The following is a 14,193-nucleotide window of genomic DNA, read 5'->3' on the forward strand; positions in this document are numbered from 1 at the left end:
TTAACCACTGTGCCACCAGGGAAGCCCCCGTGGCTTCTCTTGTTGCGGAGCACGGGCTCTAGGCGCATGGGCTTCAGTAGTTGTGGTGCGTGGGCCCAGTAGTTGTGGCTCGTGGGCTTTAGAGCCTAGGCTCAGTAGTTGTGGCACATGGGCCTAATTGCTCCACAGAATGTGGGATCTTCCCAGACTAGGGCTTGGACCCGTGTCCCCTGCATCGGCAGGCGGATTCTTAACCCCTATACCACCACGGAAGCCCTCTTTGAATAATTTTTGTGTGGTATTTGATCATGATATTTTTCTGTTCATTTTTACATGAAATTAGTTTTCCTGGAGGAGTCCAGTTCAGGAATCCTGACTCTAGAGCTCCCTCTTCTGTTGTTTTTGTGAAGTGCTAAAAAATATGGCAGCTTACTTAATTCTCCTCCCTTGCTTTTATCTGGGTCTTTTCTCTTTTCTTCTTTTCTTTTCTCTCGTTCCCAGCCCCATATTCCCCTCCCCTCCCCTCCCCTCTTTTTTTTTGTAATAAATTTATTTACTTACTTACTTATTTATTATTTTTGGCTGCGTTGGGTCTTTGTTGCTGCATGCAGGTTTTCTCTAGTTGCGGTGAGCGGGGGCTACTCTTCGTTGTGGTGCGTGGGCTTCTCATTATGGTGGCTTCTCTTGTTGCAGAGCACAGGCTCTAGGCATGGAGGCTTCAGTAGTTGTGGCTCGTGGGCTCTAGAGGGCAGGCTCAGTGGTTGTGGCGCACGGGCTTAGTTGCTCCGCTGCATGTGGGATCTTCCCAGACCAGGGCTTGAACTCGTGTCCCCTGCATTGGCAGGTGGATTCTTAACCACTGCGCCACCAGGGAAGCCCCATAATGTATATGTTTAATACTGTAAATGTCCTTCTAAGTTTTGCTTTACTGCATGCTACAAATTTTATTACCTTTCTGTTATTGATTTCTACCTTAATTGTATTAATGTTGGGGAACTTGGTCTTTATGAAATAGTCTTTGACGTTTTCAAGACTTACCTTATGGCCCATTGTGGGACGATTAATATCTCAACTATTATTTGATTTACATTTGACAAGAAATATTAAATCTTTGAGTCTTGTTTCTTTTTTCATTTCAGGTCTTGGTATGGTGACTCCTGTGAATGACCTTAGAGGATCTGATTCTATTGCCTATGACAAAGGGGAGAAGTTATTGCGGTGTAAACTGGCAGCGTTTTACCGACTAGCAGATCTCTTTGGATGGTCTCAGCTTATCTACAATCACATCACAGTGAGTATTAAATGGGGTAGTAACTGAATGATAAGTGGAGTAGTATGTGTCTGGCACCACCTGTTTTCATTTAGGGGGAGAGGGAATCTGGCTGAGCTGAAGTAAATCTTGGAACACCTTCCTTCTGATTGCTGACTGCAGAGTATAATAATCTGAGAATTAGCCAGTTTGAATTAAAAATTATGAGAACAGTAGTTCTTTAAAACTCCTTTCTTGCTTGCTCACCTAATAAATGAGTGTTTACCAAATTATAGGCAGTTCCTAAAGTTCTTTTTATGCCTAAAAAATCAAGAATGAAGATGTTTTCTTTCCTACTTGGACCAAAGCCTTCTATCTCTCATATTTATTTCTTCAGATATTCCAGTTTTAGCCATTTTTCAACATTATCAGGACCTCTAGTTTCTTCAATTCATTCTCTTTTTTTTTTTAATTTGTTTTTGGCTGCATTGGGTCTTCGTTGCTGCGCTCAGGGTTTCCCTAGTTGCAGCGAGCAGGGGCTACTCTTGGTTGCAGTGTGCATGCTTCTCATTGCGGTGGCTTCCCTTGTTGAGGAGCACAGGCTCTAGGGCACGTGGGCTTCAGTAGTTGTGGCGCACAGGCTCAGTAGTTGTGGCTCAAGGGCTCTAGAGCACAGGCTCATTAGTCGTGGCACACGGGTTTAGTTGCTCTGCAGCATGTGGGATATTCCCGGACCAGGGCTCAAACCTGTGTCCCCTGCATTGGAAGGAGGATTCTTAACCACTGCGCCACCAGGGAAGCCCCTTATTGGATATTTTAAATTATTAATATAGTGTGTGCTTATTGTGGCAAGCGTCCCTTACACAGACGTTGAAAGAAGAAATCATAATCCTGTGAATACTCTTGTCCCCCTTGAGATAACCAGCATTAACAGACGTTTAAATCATTTTACCCTTTTCTCCATACTCCACACACTCAGTACACACAGTACTTAATACACATGTGTAGGTGTTTTTTACTTGTGGACTCATAACCAGCAGTGCTTAGTTCAGCTTCATTCATTTTTTTTTTTTAAGTATTTATTTATTTGTTTTGGCTGTGAAAGGATCTTAGTTGCTGGATGTGGGCTTCTTAGTTGCGGCAGGCATGCTTTTAGTTGTGGCATGCATGCAGGATCTAGTTCCCTGACCAGGGATTGAACACGGGCCCCCTGCATTGGGCGCACGGAGTCTTACCCAGTGGACCACCAGGGAGGTTCCCAGCTCCATTCTTGACTCCAAGGAATGCTCTTTGATGGTAGTCTGAAGCCCACCCTTGTGACTAGTGCACTGTGCTTCTGGGACGTGGTAGGGATCTTTGCCAGATATACCGAGTTACCCTCCCCTCTGTTCTCCACATTGCCGCTAAAGTGAACCTTTCAAAACGCAGACCTGACCCTGTTGTATCTACGCTGTCTTGCCTGTGGAATGTCACTTCCACCCTAGAACACCTGCTTTATTTCCCCCACAGCAGTTACCATCATCCATACTGTACGTTTGTTCGTCGTCCACATCAGCTCCATGAAAGGAGCCTCTGGCTGTGTCCTGGGAAGAATTCCTGTGCTGGGCACAGAGGAGGCGCCTTTTGATATTTGGTCAGTGGATCCAGTTAGCCTCCCACAAGAGCTGGCTCTCTTCCTTGTGCCTGCGTGGAAATTGCTGGCCTCTGTGGCTAATTATACTTGACAGAACGTCTATGTAGATTTTTTTTTTTTAATAAGTTTATTTATTTATTTTTGGCTGCATTGGGTCTTCGTTTCTGTGTGAGGGCTTTCTCTAGTTGCGGCGAGCGGGGGCCACTCTTTATCGCGGTGCGCGGGCCTCTCACTATCTCGGCCTCTCTTGTTGCGAAGCACAGGCTCCAGATGCGCAGGCTCAGTAGTTGTGGCTCATGGACCCAGTTGCTCCGCGGCATGTGGGATCTTCCCAGACCAGGGCTCGAACCCATGTCCCGTGCATTGGCAGGCAGATTCTCAACCACTGCGCCACCAGGGAAGCCCCTGTGTAGAGATTTAATGCTAAATGGTTGCCTAAAAATTAGTTCCATGAAAACATTACATCGCTAAGAGGAAATGTAATCCTTGGCTTAATGCCAGCCTTACATTCTCTGGAGATTTTAAAAGCTGTTTACTACTAGTCCTATTATGAATGCTATTTAAATAAGTTTGAATTGCTTAAATTGATCATTTTTTTCCCCCTTTAATTATTTAGGACTTGGCAGAATTAAAACATTAGTTAGGGGCTTCCCTGGTGGCGCAGTGGTTGAGAGTCCGCCTGCCGATGCAGGGGACACGGGTTCGTACCCCGGTTCGGGAAGATCCCACATGCTGCGGAACGGCTGGGCCCGTGAGCCATGGCTGCTGAGCCTGCGCGTCCGGAGCCTGTGCTCTGCAACGGGGGAGGCCACAACAGTGAGAGGCCTGTGTTCTGCAAAAAAAAAATTAAAAAAACATTAGTTAGGTGTTTACTTTTCTGTAAGTGATCTCTTTGGGACTTAACACTGAATAAAAAAGAAATTCAAGTTACAAAACATATTTCTTACATCTTGTGAACTAGAGAATCTTTGAGGAAGAAAGTTTTTGTTTTTTTAACTATTTATAGCATCCATATTTTGGTTTCACAGTCTAGGCGTTATCATATATAGATTTAACAGAAAAGAAATATTAATAGTATCGGTGCAGCCAAAAAGTGCCAACAGGTCATCGTGCCCTTTCTTTGAAGGAGGGCAATAGGGATTTTCTGCTAAAGGGATTTAAAAGTGCTAACAGGTGTTAGAGGATTGGAGATGATTGTCTGAATTAATCTCTGTCTTAAGATTGCATTGGATTTAGAGAAGCTTTTGAGCGGGGGTGTCAAAAGACAGGATAGCCCAGTTGGCACATGAGGTGGGCTTCCTCTCTTGGTGGCTCTTAGCCAATGGCAGGGTCTTTCCGTCCCTAAATGCCTCTGGGTGTCAGTGGAATGCTAGGTTCACCTCCATTCTGGATTCCAAGGAATGCTAACCCTCCGAGGTGGTGGGCTCCAGAGGTGGCAGCGGGTCCACAGTGACTGTGTTCTGAGGACATGATAGGGATCTCTGCCAGAGATAGTGAGTCGGGTGTATTGTGTTTTCGGTGAATGACGTTAGCGCTCATTCCTTGTGCACAGAGAAGGGGCATTACATGTGGGAAGACTCGCAGTTAGACCAGTGCTACGCCATCAGGGACTAGAAAACTTACTTTGAAATGTCCTCTCTTTTTTCAGTCTACATCAGTACTTAGCACTTTCTCCTTTTTGTTTCAGATTCTGAAGATTGTATATTTTAAGCTTTTCCATTATAATATGTAGATCTGTTAAGCTCACTCTTGGAAATATATGTTAAAGAAAGAAGTCAAAGAAGAAAACATGATGTATAAATATATTTATTATAGCATTATCTGTAATAATAAAAAAATTTGAGTCTTAATATCCATCAGTAGGTGGGAAATGGCTCAGTTATTCAACTTGAGGGAATCAGCTTGAGGGAATGTTACATATTATGAAAAATAATTGATAAAGACCATCTGAAACCATGGAAAATAATTATTATAAAAGAGAAAATATAAAATGTATACTGTTTATAGCTATATGAATTATGTGTGTGTGTATATATATATATATATATATATACATAGACAAAGAAAAAAGTGAGTAAAACTGGCTATGTAGTATTTTTTTAATGTGGGACCTCATAGCATGAGCGTGCTTCTAAAACTTATGTGGAGGAAAAAAGGCCTAGAATAGATAACTCCTGAAGAACTAGGTAAGGAGATATTTTTTCCTATCAAGTGTCAAACTTATAAAGTGATGGTAACTAAAATAGTGTGCTTTGGGGAAAGGCAGAAACAGATAAACCAGTGGGACAGAGCCCAGAACTAGATCTTTATGTACTGAAATCAGATATACAGGGACTTCACTGGTGGTCCAGTGGTTAAGACTCCACGGTTCCAGTTCAGGGGGCCTGGGTTCAGTTTCTGGTCAGGGAACTAGATCCCGCATGCTGCAGTGGAGATCCTGCATGCCTCAACTAAGACCCGGTGCACCCAAATAAATAAATAAATAAATATTAAAAAAAAAAAAAGAAATCAGATATACAAAAGAGTCTGCATTGCAGATCATCAAGGGAAGAATGATGGACCAGGCTGTAATTGGTGCTGGCACAATTAGATTGAAAAATCAGAATTGGAAAATTGTATTGGATTCTTACCTTATACTGTATAGAGTCACAAAGCAATTCCAATGAATTAAGCATTGAGTGTGAAAGATAATACTGAAAAAATTTTAGGATCTGTATAAGTGAAAATCACTTACCTTTAACCTCTGACTTAAGGAAAGTTGTCTTAAGACACAAAAGCACTTATCATAAAAGAAAAGATGAATAAATCATTTGACTACATTAAAGTAAACAAATTTCTCATCATTAAAAGACACCATAAAGAGAGTGAAAATAAAAGCTTACAACCTAGAAGATTTTGCCTCACGGTTAGCCAACAAGAAATTAGTATCCAGAATAGATGAAGAACTATCAGTAAGCAACCAGTATAAAATGGACAAAAGACAAGGCAATTTACAGGAATTTCACAGAAGGGGAAATGAGACTGGCTTATAAAAATATGAAATGTTGCTCAACTCAGTTGTAACTGGGAAATTATAAAGTCACGATGGAATACCATTTCTCAGACATCAGATTTTAATTTTTAGGAAAGATGGTTGTAGAAGCACAGAACTATCATATACTACTAGCAGGAGTGTACATTTAATTAGGCCCTTTGGAAAATAATTGGCTTCACCTCCTACTTTGTTACCCTGGAGAAACTTGTACCATGTACACTAGGAGACAGGTATAAGAATGTTCATAGCATTGTTTTTAATGGCAAAATGAAAACCACGTCCATTGACAGAAGGTGGATACATAAATTGTATATTCATCCAATAGGCACTATACAGCAATGAGGAGGAATAAATTATTGCCATGTTGTATATCATCTGCAGGAATCTCAGAAACAGTGTTGAGGAAAAAAAGTCACCGAAAAATACAGTATGATTGCAATTACATGAAGTTCACAAACAGATAAAAATTAAGCAATGTATTGCTTAGGGATGAATATATATAAAGTAAAACTGTAAGGAAAAGAAAGAAAATGCTTAACACATAACTCAGGATAGTGATTACTTATGGGATATGGGGAGAAAGAAACAGCTTCAGAAATATTAGATTTATTTTGTTTCTGAAGCTGGTTGAAAGGTACATGGACATTTGATTTATTATTTTACTTAAGTTGTACGTATACCTGCTAAATACTTTTTTACATGCATGTTTCAAAATAAAACCTTTTAAAATAAGCAAAAATATCTGACTTGGGACTTCCCTTGTGGCACAGTGGTTAAGAATCTGCCTGCCGGTGCAGGGAACACTGGTTCGATCCCTGGTCTGGGAAGATCCCACATGCCACAGAGCAGCTAAGCCCATGCACCACAACTACTGAGCCTGTGCTCTAAGAGCCTGTGAGCCACAACTATTGAGCCCGCGTGCCACAGCTACTGAGCCTGCGCTCTACGAGCCTATGCGCCGCAACTACTGAGGCCCGTGCACTCTAGGACCCATATGCCGCAACTGCTGAGCCTGCGTGCTGCAGTAGCTGAAATCCGCGCACCTAGAGCCCATGCTCTGCAAAAAGAGAAGCCACTGCAATGAGAAGCCCGCGCACCACAACAAAGAGTAGCTCCCGCTCGCCGCAACTAGAGAAAGCCCACGCGCTGCAACGAAGACCCAGCGCAGCCAAAAAAATAAATAAATAAAATTAAAAATATCTGACGTTTAATTTTTCCCTGTTTCCAACCTTATTTTTCTTCATCCCAGCCAATAAATACACAGTAATTCCTTGTTTAAGTTTTGTTTTGACCCAGTTTGGGAATTGGGGAATTTGCATAGTTTTGATTTAGATAGTTAGAAAGATCAACATCTTTTATAAAATAAAAGAACTGACTTCAGCGTTAAAAAACCTGGCTAACTTAAAATTAATGGGAAAATATTTGGGGGAAAGGCCCAAAATTATGGAAAGGCCCAAATATTTCTGGCCCCTCGGTAGTGAAAGTGTGGAGTCCTAACCACTGGACTGCCAGGGAATTCCCAGCGTTTTTGAAACAACTAAAAAGGAGTAGAGACCTAGTAGTAGAGATTTATAGAGAATGGATATGGTAGAGATGGCTTTCCTACCACCATTAATAATACTGCAGTAGTGTAATAGTTAAGAGATGCCATTTATTGAAAGCTTTATTGTGAGCACAAGCCCCTTTCATCCCCACTTCATGGGTGAGGAGGCCAGGAGCCCAGGGTCCCCAGAGCAACATAGACAGTTCTGGGTTCTAACTCAGGTCTTATATGACTGTGGGTCCGCATTCTAGTGTGCTGAGGAAATGCAGTGAGTTTCGCGTGAAGATGACATGGAGGAGATGGGATAGTTTCAGATGTCCCAGGACTAAACTACAGTTTAGGGCAGACGTAGACCTCGTTCTGTGTTGCACACCACAGACAGATTTCTGTTCAGTGTAAGAGAGAGTGTTTAATGATTAGGCCTCTCCAGCTTCTGTTTGTTTACTGCTGTACCCTAGCCTCCAGGTGCAGAAGGCCTCCGGGACTATTTGCTGAATGAAGGAACGAGGCCGGCCGTGTGAGGGCATCACTGCACTGTCCAAGCGGACACCCCTCCGCCCCGTGTGTGTTTCTTTTGGGCCACTATAGAAGTCACTGTGCTGGTTAGGAAGTTGGACTAAACAGCATAAGGCCTTTTCAACAAACATTGAATTCCACCTACCTGACCCTAGTTAGAATTCTTAGCCCAGTGGTAAATGTGTTCCGTCCTAATAGCTTTGGGAAGTCTTTTGAGTCTATCCCCAAATCATTACATTGATAAAAATTAGACTAAATTTTTGTGAGGGCAGGACTCCCCCCCGACCCCGCACTACATGACTAGCATCTAGCACATATCCATCATATGTGACAAATCTGTATTGTTGAAAGAAAACTATATTGTGGAAGGAAGAAAGATACCAGGGGAGTAAGGATGTGATGTGTAGAGACTTTTGGTCAGGCAGAAAGGAAGAACGCTCTCTTATTTGTGATTTTTATGATTGTTCACTATCCTATAGGTTTTGAGTACTTAAAAAAAAAACAAAACATTTTGATTTTTAAAAAGTAAGGTTTGGTTTTCATTATTACACCCTTGAGGAGTGTCACCTTTTTGCACGTGATACTGGCTTGGTAGCCACCAGAAGGTTTTTTCTTTATAAAGTTAATTATCATGAATGTGACCAAGATGCACTTCATGTACCCAGTAAGTTACTACAACAGAATAACAGAAAGCTTTCAGTACCCCTTAGCTTTGTGATAGGCACTGTATTTAAGTGAGACCCTATGTAGCTCAGTTAATGCTCACAAAAAAACCGTGAGTCTGTGGACTGAAAGAGATGCAAATAATTTCAATAGGATTTTTGAGCTAACTCAGTAATTCTCCGCACAGACCAGAGTGAGCTCCGAGCAGGAACACTTCCTCGTTGTACCTTTTGGACTTCTCTACAGCGAAGTGACTGCATCCAGTTTGGTAAGAATGTCCTTCTCTTCTTGGGCATCAAGTATATGTAGGTCATGTTAGGTAATTAAATACTGTCTAATCGCGTTAGACATGTAAAACCCAAGAAAGAGGAAAAACTCTATGTTTTGTGTGATTAACTCAGGGAAAAACTTTTATGATTAGTTATAAACACTTTAAACTTTGGTTTAAGTAATTTCTAGTTAGGATAACATGAAATCCTCTTGATATTTAAGATTTTGCTTTCTTATTTCAGGTTAAAGTCAGTCTACAAGGAGAGGCAGTGGACCGTGGAAGTACTAATCTAGGGGTAAATCAGGCTGGCTTCACGTTACATTCTGCCATTTACGCTGCACGCCCAGACGCGAAGTGCGTTGTGCACGTTCACACACCAGCAGGGGCCGCGGTGAGTGCGCTGCCCTGGTAGAGACTTCAATTTGAAGCCCTTCAGTGAGCGGCACTTCACATTTCCTCCAAATTGCCCTCTCTTGTTGCACCAAGTCAACAAACCTCATTTTGTTGGATTAGAAAAATCTTTTTTCCTCACTACATTTGACTTTCTTAAAAGAATATATTTTAAGGGGTCCATTTACTATCTGATTTTGAAAAACATGTAATAAGTCTGAAAATGTTGTAAGACTCAACGATTAGAAAAATCAGTGTTGAAGAGGGGAGTGAGATTTCAGCGTATGGGAGACTGGGAAGTGCAGAATGACAACAGTGAATTGAGACTCCTTGGTTGAGAAGAGAAGTGGGAAGAGGAGGGAGGGTGAAGTGAGGTGGTAAGTGGGGGACGCTGGGCTCAGGCAAGGGTTTGTGGGATGCAGGAGACTTGAACCTGCTTGACGGTCTGAGGGGAAGGCGCCGGGCCTGTGATGGAGAGGTTGAGGCTGAGAGACACACCGGCCAGCCTCCACAGATGATGCGCCTGGATTTAGCGAAACCCAGGCTGGATTGTGACTGGGGAGAGTAATACCGGGGAAGGGAGTTCCCTGGTGGTCCAGTGGTTAGGGCTTGGCGCTTTCACTGCCCTGGCCCGGGTTCAGTCCCTGGTTGGGGAACTAAGGTCCCCTCAAGCCGTGTGGCGCAGCCAAAAAATAAAAAAAGAAGGGGGAAGAGGGCACAGACGCTGCAGACTCTTAGGAGGCTTGGCCGTTGAGCCCCGAGCCTGCCCCATTCTGATCACCAAGCCTGGACCCTGCTGGTGCACACAGGCCACCTGACCAAGCCTCGGACCCCTCAGTATGTATGGAAGTGTGCTTTCTGGTTGTTGGCACCGTCATGTGAAAGCGAAGCACTCAAGAACTGTCTAGAATTGTCTTTTTTATCACCAGTTTTATACTTTAATGACTTCCTGGGCTTATTTGTTTGACAGATGACCTCATTGATTAAGTAATACTGAATTTCACTCTGTCTTGATGTTTTAATATCATAGATCTTGGGTTGTTGGGATGAATGTTGGATCTGGTTTGTTTGTTTTACTTTGAAGATATGGTTCTTGATGTCAGCATCAGTTTTATTAGTTTTATCATTCTCCAAATGATGTAATTTTTTCTTAAAAGAATGCATGCTCTTCCAACCCCAAAAAATCCATGCCAAAAAAAAAAGGAAAAATCCATGCATTTTAAAGAACCATTAGAGGTACCTTTGAGACTGTGGTTATCACAAATAGCATGTGATTTGTTTTAAAAATTATCAAAGTAACTTTACTTTGTAAGGAAATAACTTCTTATAGAAAGGCTGATATTGTGAAAGGAATTAAATATGGTACTGCCTTTTTTGTGGTATTGTCTTTTTAGATGAACTTTTCTGTAAGAAATTGTTACACTTACATATGTATTATTTAAATCTTTGGGGCCTGTTAGTCTAGGTAGAAGACCTTTAAAATTAGCATATTCTAAAGTCAGTTTGGGAAAGTTAAGGAAATTAAAGGGCTATATGGACACTTTGATTTTTCACTTAAATAAATGTAGAGAATTTATACAGTATAATATCCTAAATCTTTATAAATCTCCTTTTATCTGACTTTCAGGTGTTCCTATCTCACCTACAACCTAAGATGAAAAGTACACAAAACCTTAAAGCTCTTCAGAAACCCCTCTTTGCAATGTTGTGACTCATTCAGAGGAAGCCATTGTCTCTCCTTGCAGTAGATCCAGGACTCATCTTATTAAATCTGAGCTCACTTGGTGTTTACAGTCAGTGTGGGAGAAATCCAGAAATATGTGGAATTTCTTTTGAGGCCTTCCTTGACAGTGGTAGCTTTGATTTTTAAAAATAGATTGGTGGTGAGCCCCAGAAGTAAGGTTTATCTTAAATTCATGGGTTCATTCATTTCTGAAAGGAGAACAGAGTAAAATATGTTCCCCCCATTACGTTTTTGAGGAAAGCATTTGCCGTGTCGTCAGTGGAGCTCCTGATTCGTCTTCGTTGATGGTGCTGCTTGTTCTCTAGGTCTCTGCGATGAAATGTGGCCTCTTGCCAATCTCCCCAGAGGCACTTTCCCTTGGAGAAGTGGCTTATCATGATTATCACGGGATTCTGGTTGATGAGGAAGAAAAAGTTTTAATTCAGAAAAATTTGGGGCCTAAAAGCAAGGTCAGTAGGCATCTAATCTGGTATTTAAATTACAGAGGAAAGAAGAAAAACGTTATCTGTCTTCTTGCCTAGGTCCATAGAGCTTTCCTGTTTCCTCCCTTTAGGTTCTTATTCTCCGGAATCACGGGCTTGTATCCGTTGGAGAGAGTGTTGAGGAGGCCTTCTATTACATCCATAACCTTGTGGTTGCATGTGAGATCCAGGTAGGTGGTGGCCGTTCCGTTTGGTCTATAGTATACTTAGGTGTTTGTGGGGTTCCCATAGATTTTCTTTTTTTTTTTTTTTTGCGGTACGCGGGCCTCTCACTGCTGTGGCCTCTCCCGTTGCGGAGCACAGGCTCCGGACGCGCAGGCTCAGCGGCCATGGCTCACAGGCCCAGCCGCTCCGCGGCATGCGGGATCCTCCCGGACCGGGGCACGAACCCGTGTCCCCTGCATCGGCAGGCGGACTCTCAACCACTGCGCCACCAGGGAAGCCCTCCCATAGATTTTTGATACTTGTTTTCCAGCAGTGAGTCTGTGAGCGATTTCTTTGCTAAAGATGAGCTCATGAATTTGGAAGATGACCAGGGAAAATGCCATTTCACTGATTTAAGTTGGCAAACGATTATTGGGCTTTTCATTTCTAACTTTTAATTTTTCAAATACATAAGTCACTGCCATTGATGGAGTACTAGCATATGCCAGCCCTGCTATCAGGTGCTTTATTTATGTTACTACATGTCATTTCATTTGAACTCCACACACTCTTTTTGAAAAAGTGGGTGCAGGGAGTAGAGATGTGCCCACAGTCTCACAGCAGTGGGCTCTGCTTATGCTGAGTCTGCTCGGCCCCTATGTGCGTTCCTCACTGTCACTCTGGCTTGTGTCTGTGTGGTGATGCAGCCCCCAGTCCCCTTCATATGGCCTTGGGAGGGCTTTGTCTTCCCTTTTGTCCTTCTAGTATGAGTGCCCAATATTTTTTCATGCTAAAGAAAACCTTCTGAAGATTACCTTGTGATTTGTCTATCAGTGTCTGTCTCACATTTTTTATTCTTATAATGATTTGGTTTCTTTTGAAACCTACATTTCTGTTGAAGTGATCTCTCATGGGCATCTGACCCCGTTGATCAGCAAGGAACTCCAACTGTAGTGTTTGCTTGTTTTGGAAAAGGTTCGAACTCTGGCCAGTGCGGGAGGGCCAGACAATTTAGTCCTCCTGGATCCTGGGAAGTACAAGGCCAAATCCCGTTCCCCCGGGTCCCCGGCAGGGGAGGGCAGCGGATCGCCTCCCAAGTGGCAGATTGGTGAGCAGGAGTTTGAAGCGCTCATGCGGATGCTGGATAATCTGGTAAGAATGTTGCCACCACTTGATGATACAGCGCTCATCCCAGCAGCACAAATGTTAGTGTTTTCATAGTGAGTGAAATAGTATTGTGAAATTGCTGTCTTCATGCATTCATTCATCAGAATGCTTTCACCCTCAAGTCATGAAGAAGCACCAGGGCAATTTAACTTCTAAGCTAAACTACGATGGAATATACAGGTGAGGGTTTCTTGTCTCCTTTTGTTTTTTAAAGGTAATCTTGTTTGGACTGTGTGGGGTCAGGAGCACAGAGAATGCTCTGCTCTGCTGGATGAGTAACTCCTCGAGTAGCAGGGTCAGCTCTGTACCCATCATCCCGCAAGCAAGCTGTCGAGGGGACTTTCTAAATCAGTCAGCCGAGTGTCTTGTTTTTGTTTTAACAGTAAATTCTAGCTATTCGGGGCCTGACTGCTGTGTTCCACACACTTTGCTGCCAATTTATTGCGTGGGAGACCCTCTGCTGCTTCCTGCGGGGACGTGGAGCCCAACGTGGTACAGGAGCATGGCTGCGGGGCTTTTAGCATAATAAGAACGTTCTAATAGTACATGGCAGGATGTGGTCTGTTAGGTGGCTGCAGTGAGGGATGTCATCCTTTTGCAAGGATCAGGGAGGAAATTTATGTAGAGGGTGGCACTTGAGAAGGACCTCAAAGAAGAGGTAGAAGCGTGGCAGGCTGAGTTGGGGGAAGGAAAGCATCCGTAGCAGAGGTGAGGGCGCGGCTGGAGACATGGCAGCACGACGGGGTCATGTCTTTTAGGTCCATCTCTGATCTCGCCAAGTTCTCTAAATATTCACAACAAGGCACTTAGGGTCGAAGCAATCACATTAAAAGACAAATGACTCTGTGATGGGGCCCTTTTCCTGCTGCAGTGTCATACCTCTTCAGTAGGATTCAAGAGAGTCTCCTACTGCCACATGATGTTAGGTGCTGGAGGAAAAAAAGACCTGTCGTGGGCATGTGGGACAGAGAAGACACTGGAAGGGCATGTTGCCAGCTTCACATTAAGAAAGTCGCCACAATTGGACCAGGTCACGGGTGGGATGGGTGGCTTCAGGAAGATCTTGGAAGAAAAAGAATTCATGGATCTGATTCAGGGTATGCTAAGTGTCCTCAGAGGGTTCTTCTCACTGAAATTCTTTGGACTTAGGAGAATGTTCATTGCTGGAAAGGGAGAGCTGGGAGTTAACTGCCTAGAAGTGATGGTCACAGGAGTAGATTTGATCAGTGGGGGAGGGGTGAACCTCCCATAACTTCTGCATTCATTTGCTCAGTAAGTGGGTTGCATTAACTGACCACCTAGTCTTGAGCCTGTAGCCGTGACCAGGACACAGTTCCTGCCCTCAGGGAGTTCATGGCCTAGTCAGGGAAATGGACAA

General features: G+C 43.1%; 1 protein-coding gene across 1 annotated transcript in view; it reads left to right on the top strand.

Moving 5' to 3' along the window:
- The window catches only part of ADD1 (adducin 1), a 76,279-nt gene that overhangs the window by 43,789 nt on the left and 18,297 nt on the right, over positions 1–14,193 (top strand). Inside the window, exons 4-9 of the mRNA XM_079919316.1 lie at positions 1,119–1,270; positions 8,805–8,885; positions 9,130–9,279; positions 11,328–11,471; positions 11,576–11,674; positions 12,624–12,800. Coding sequence (XP_079775442.1) covers positions 1,119–1,270; positions 8,805–8,885; positions 9,130–9,279; positions 11,328–11,471; positions 11,576–11,674; positions 12,624–12,800 — 803 coding nt within the window. The remainder of the gene's footprint in view (positions 1–1,118; positions 1,271–8,804; positions 8,886–9,129; positions 9,280–11,327; positions 11,472–11,575; positions 11,675–12,623; positions 12,801–14,193) is intronic.

The sequence above is a fragment of the Stenella coeruleoalba genome (assembly GCF_951394435.1).
Source record: "Stenella coeruleoalba genome assembly, chromosome: 4".
Lineage (NCBI taxonomy): Eukaryota > Metazoa > Chordata > Mammalia > Artiodactyla > Delphinidae > Stenella > Stenella coeruleoalba.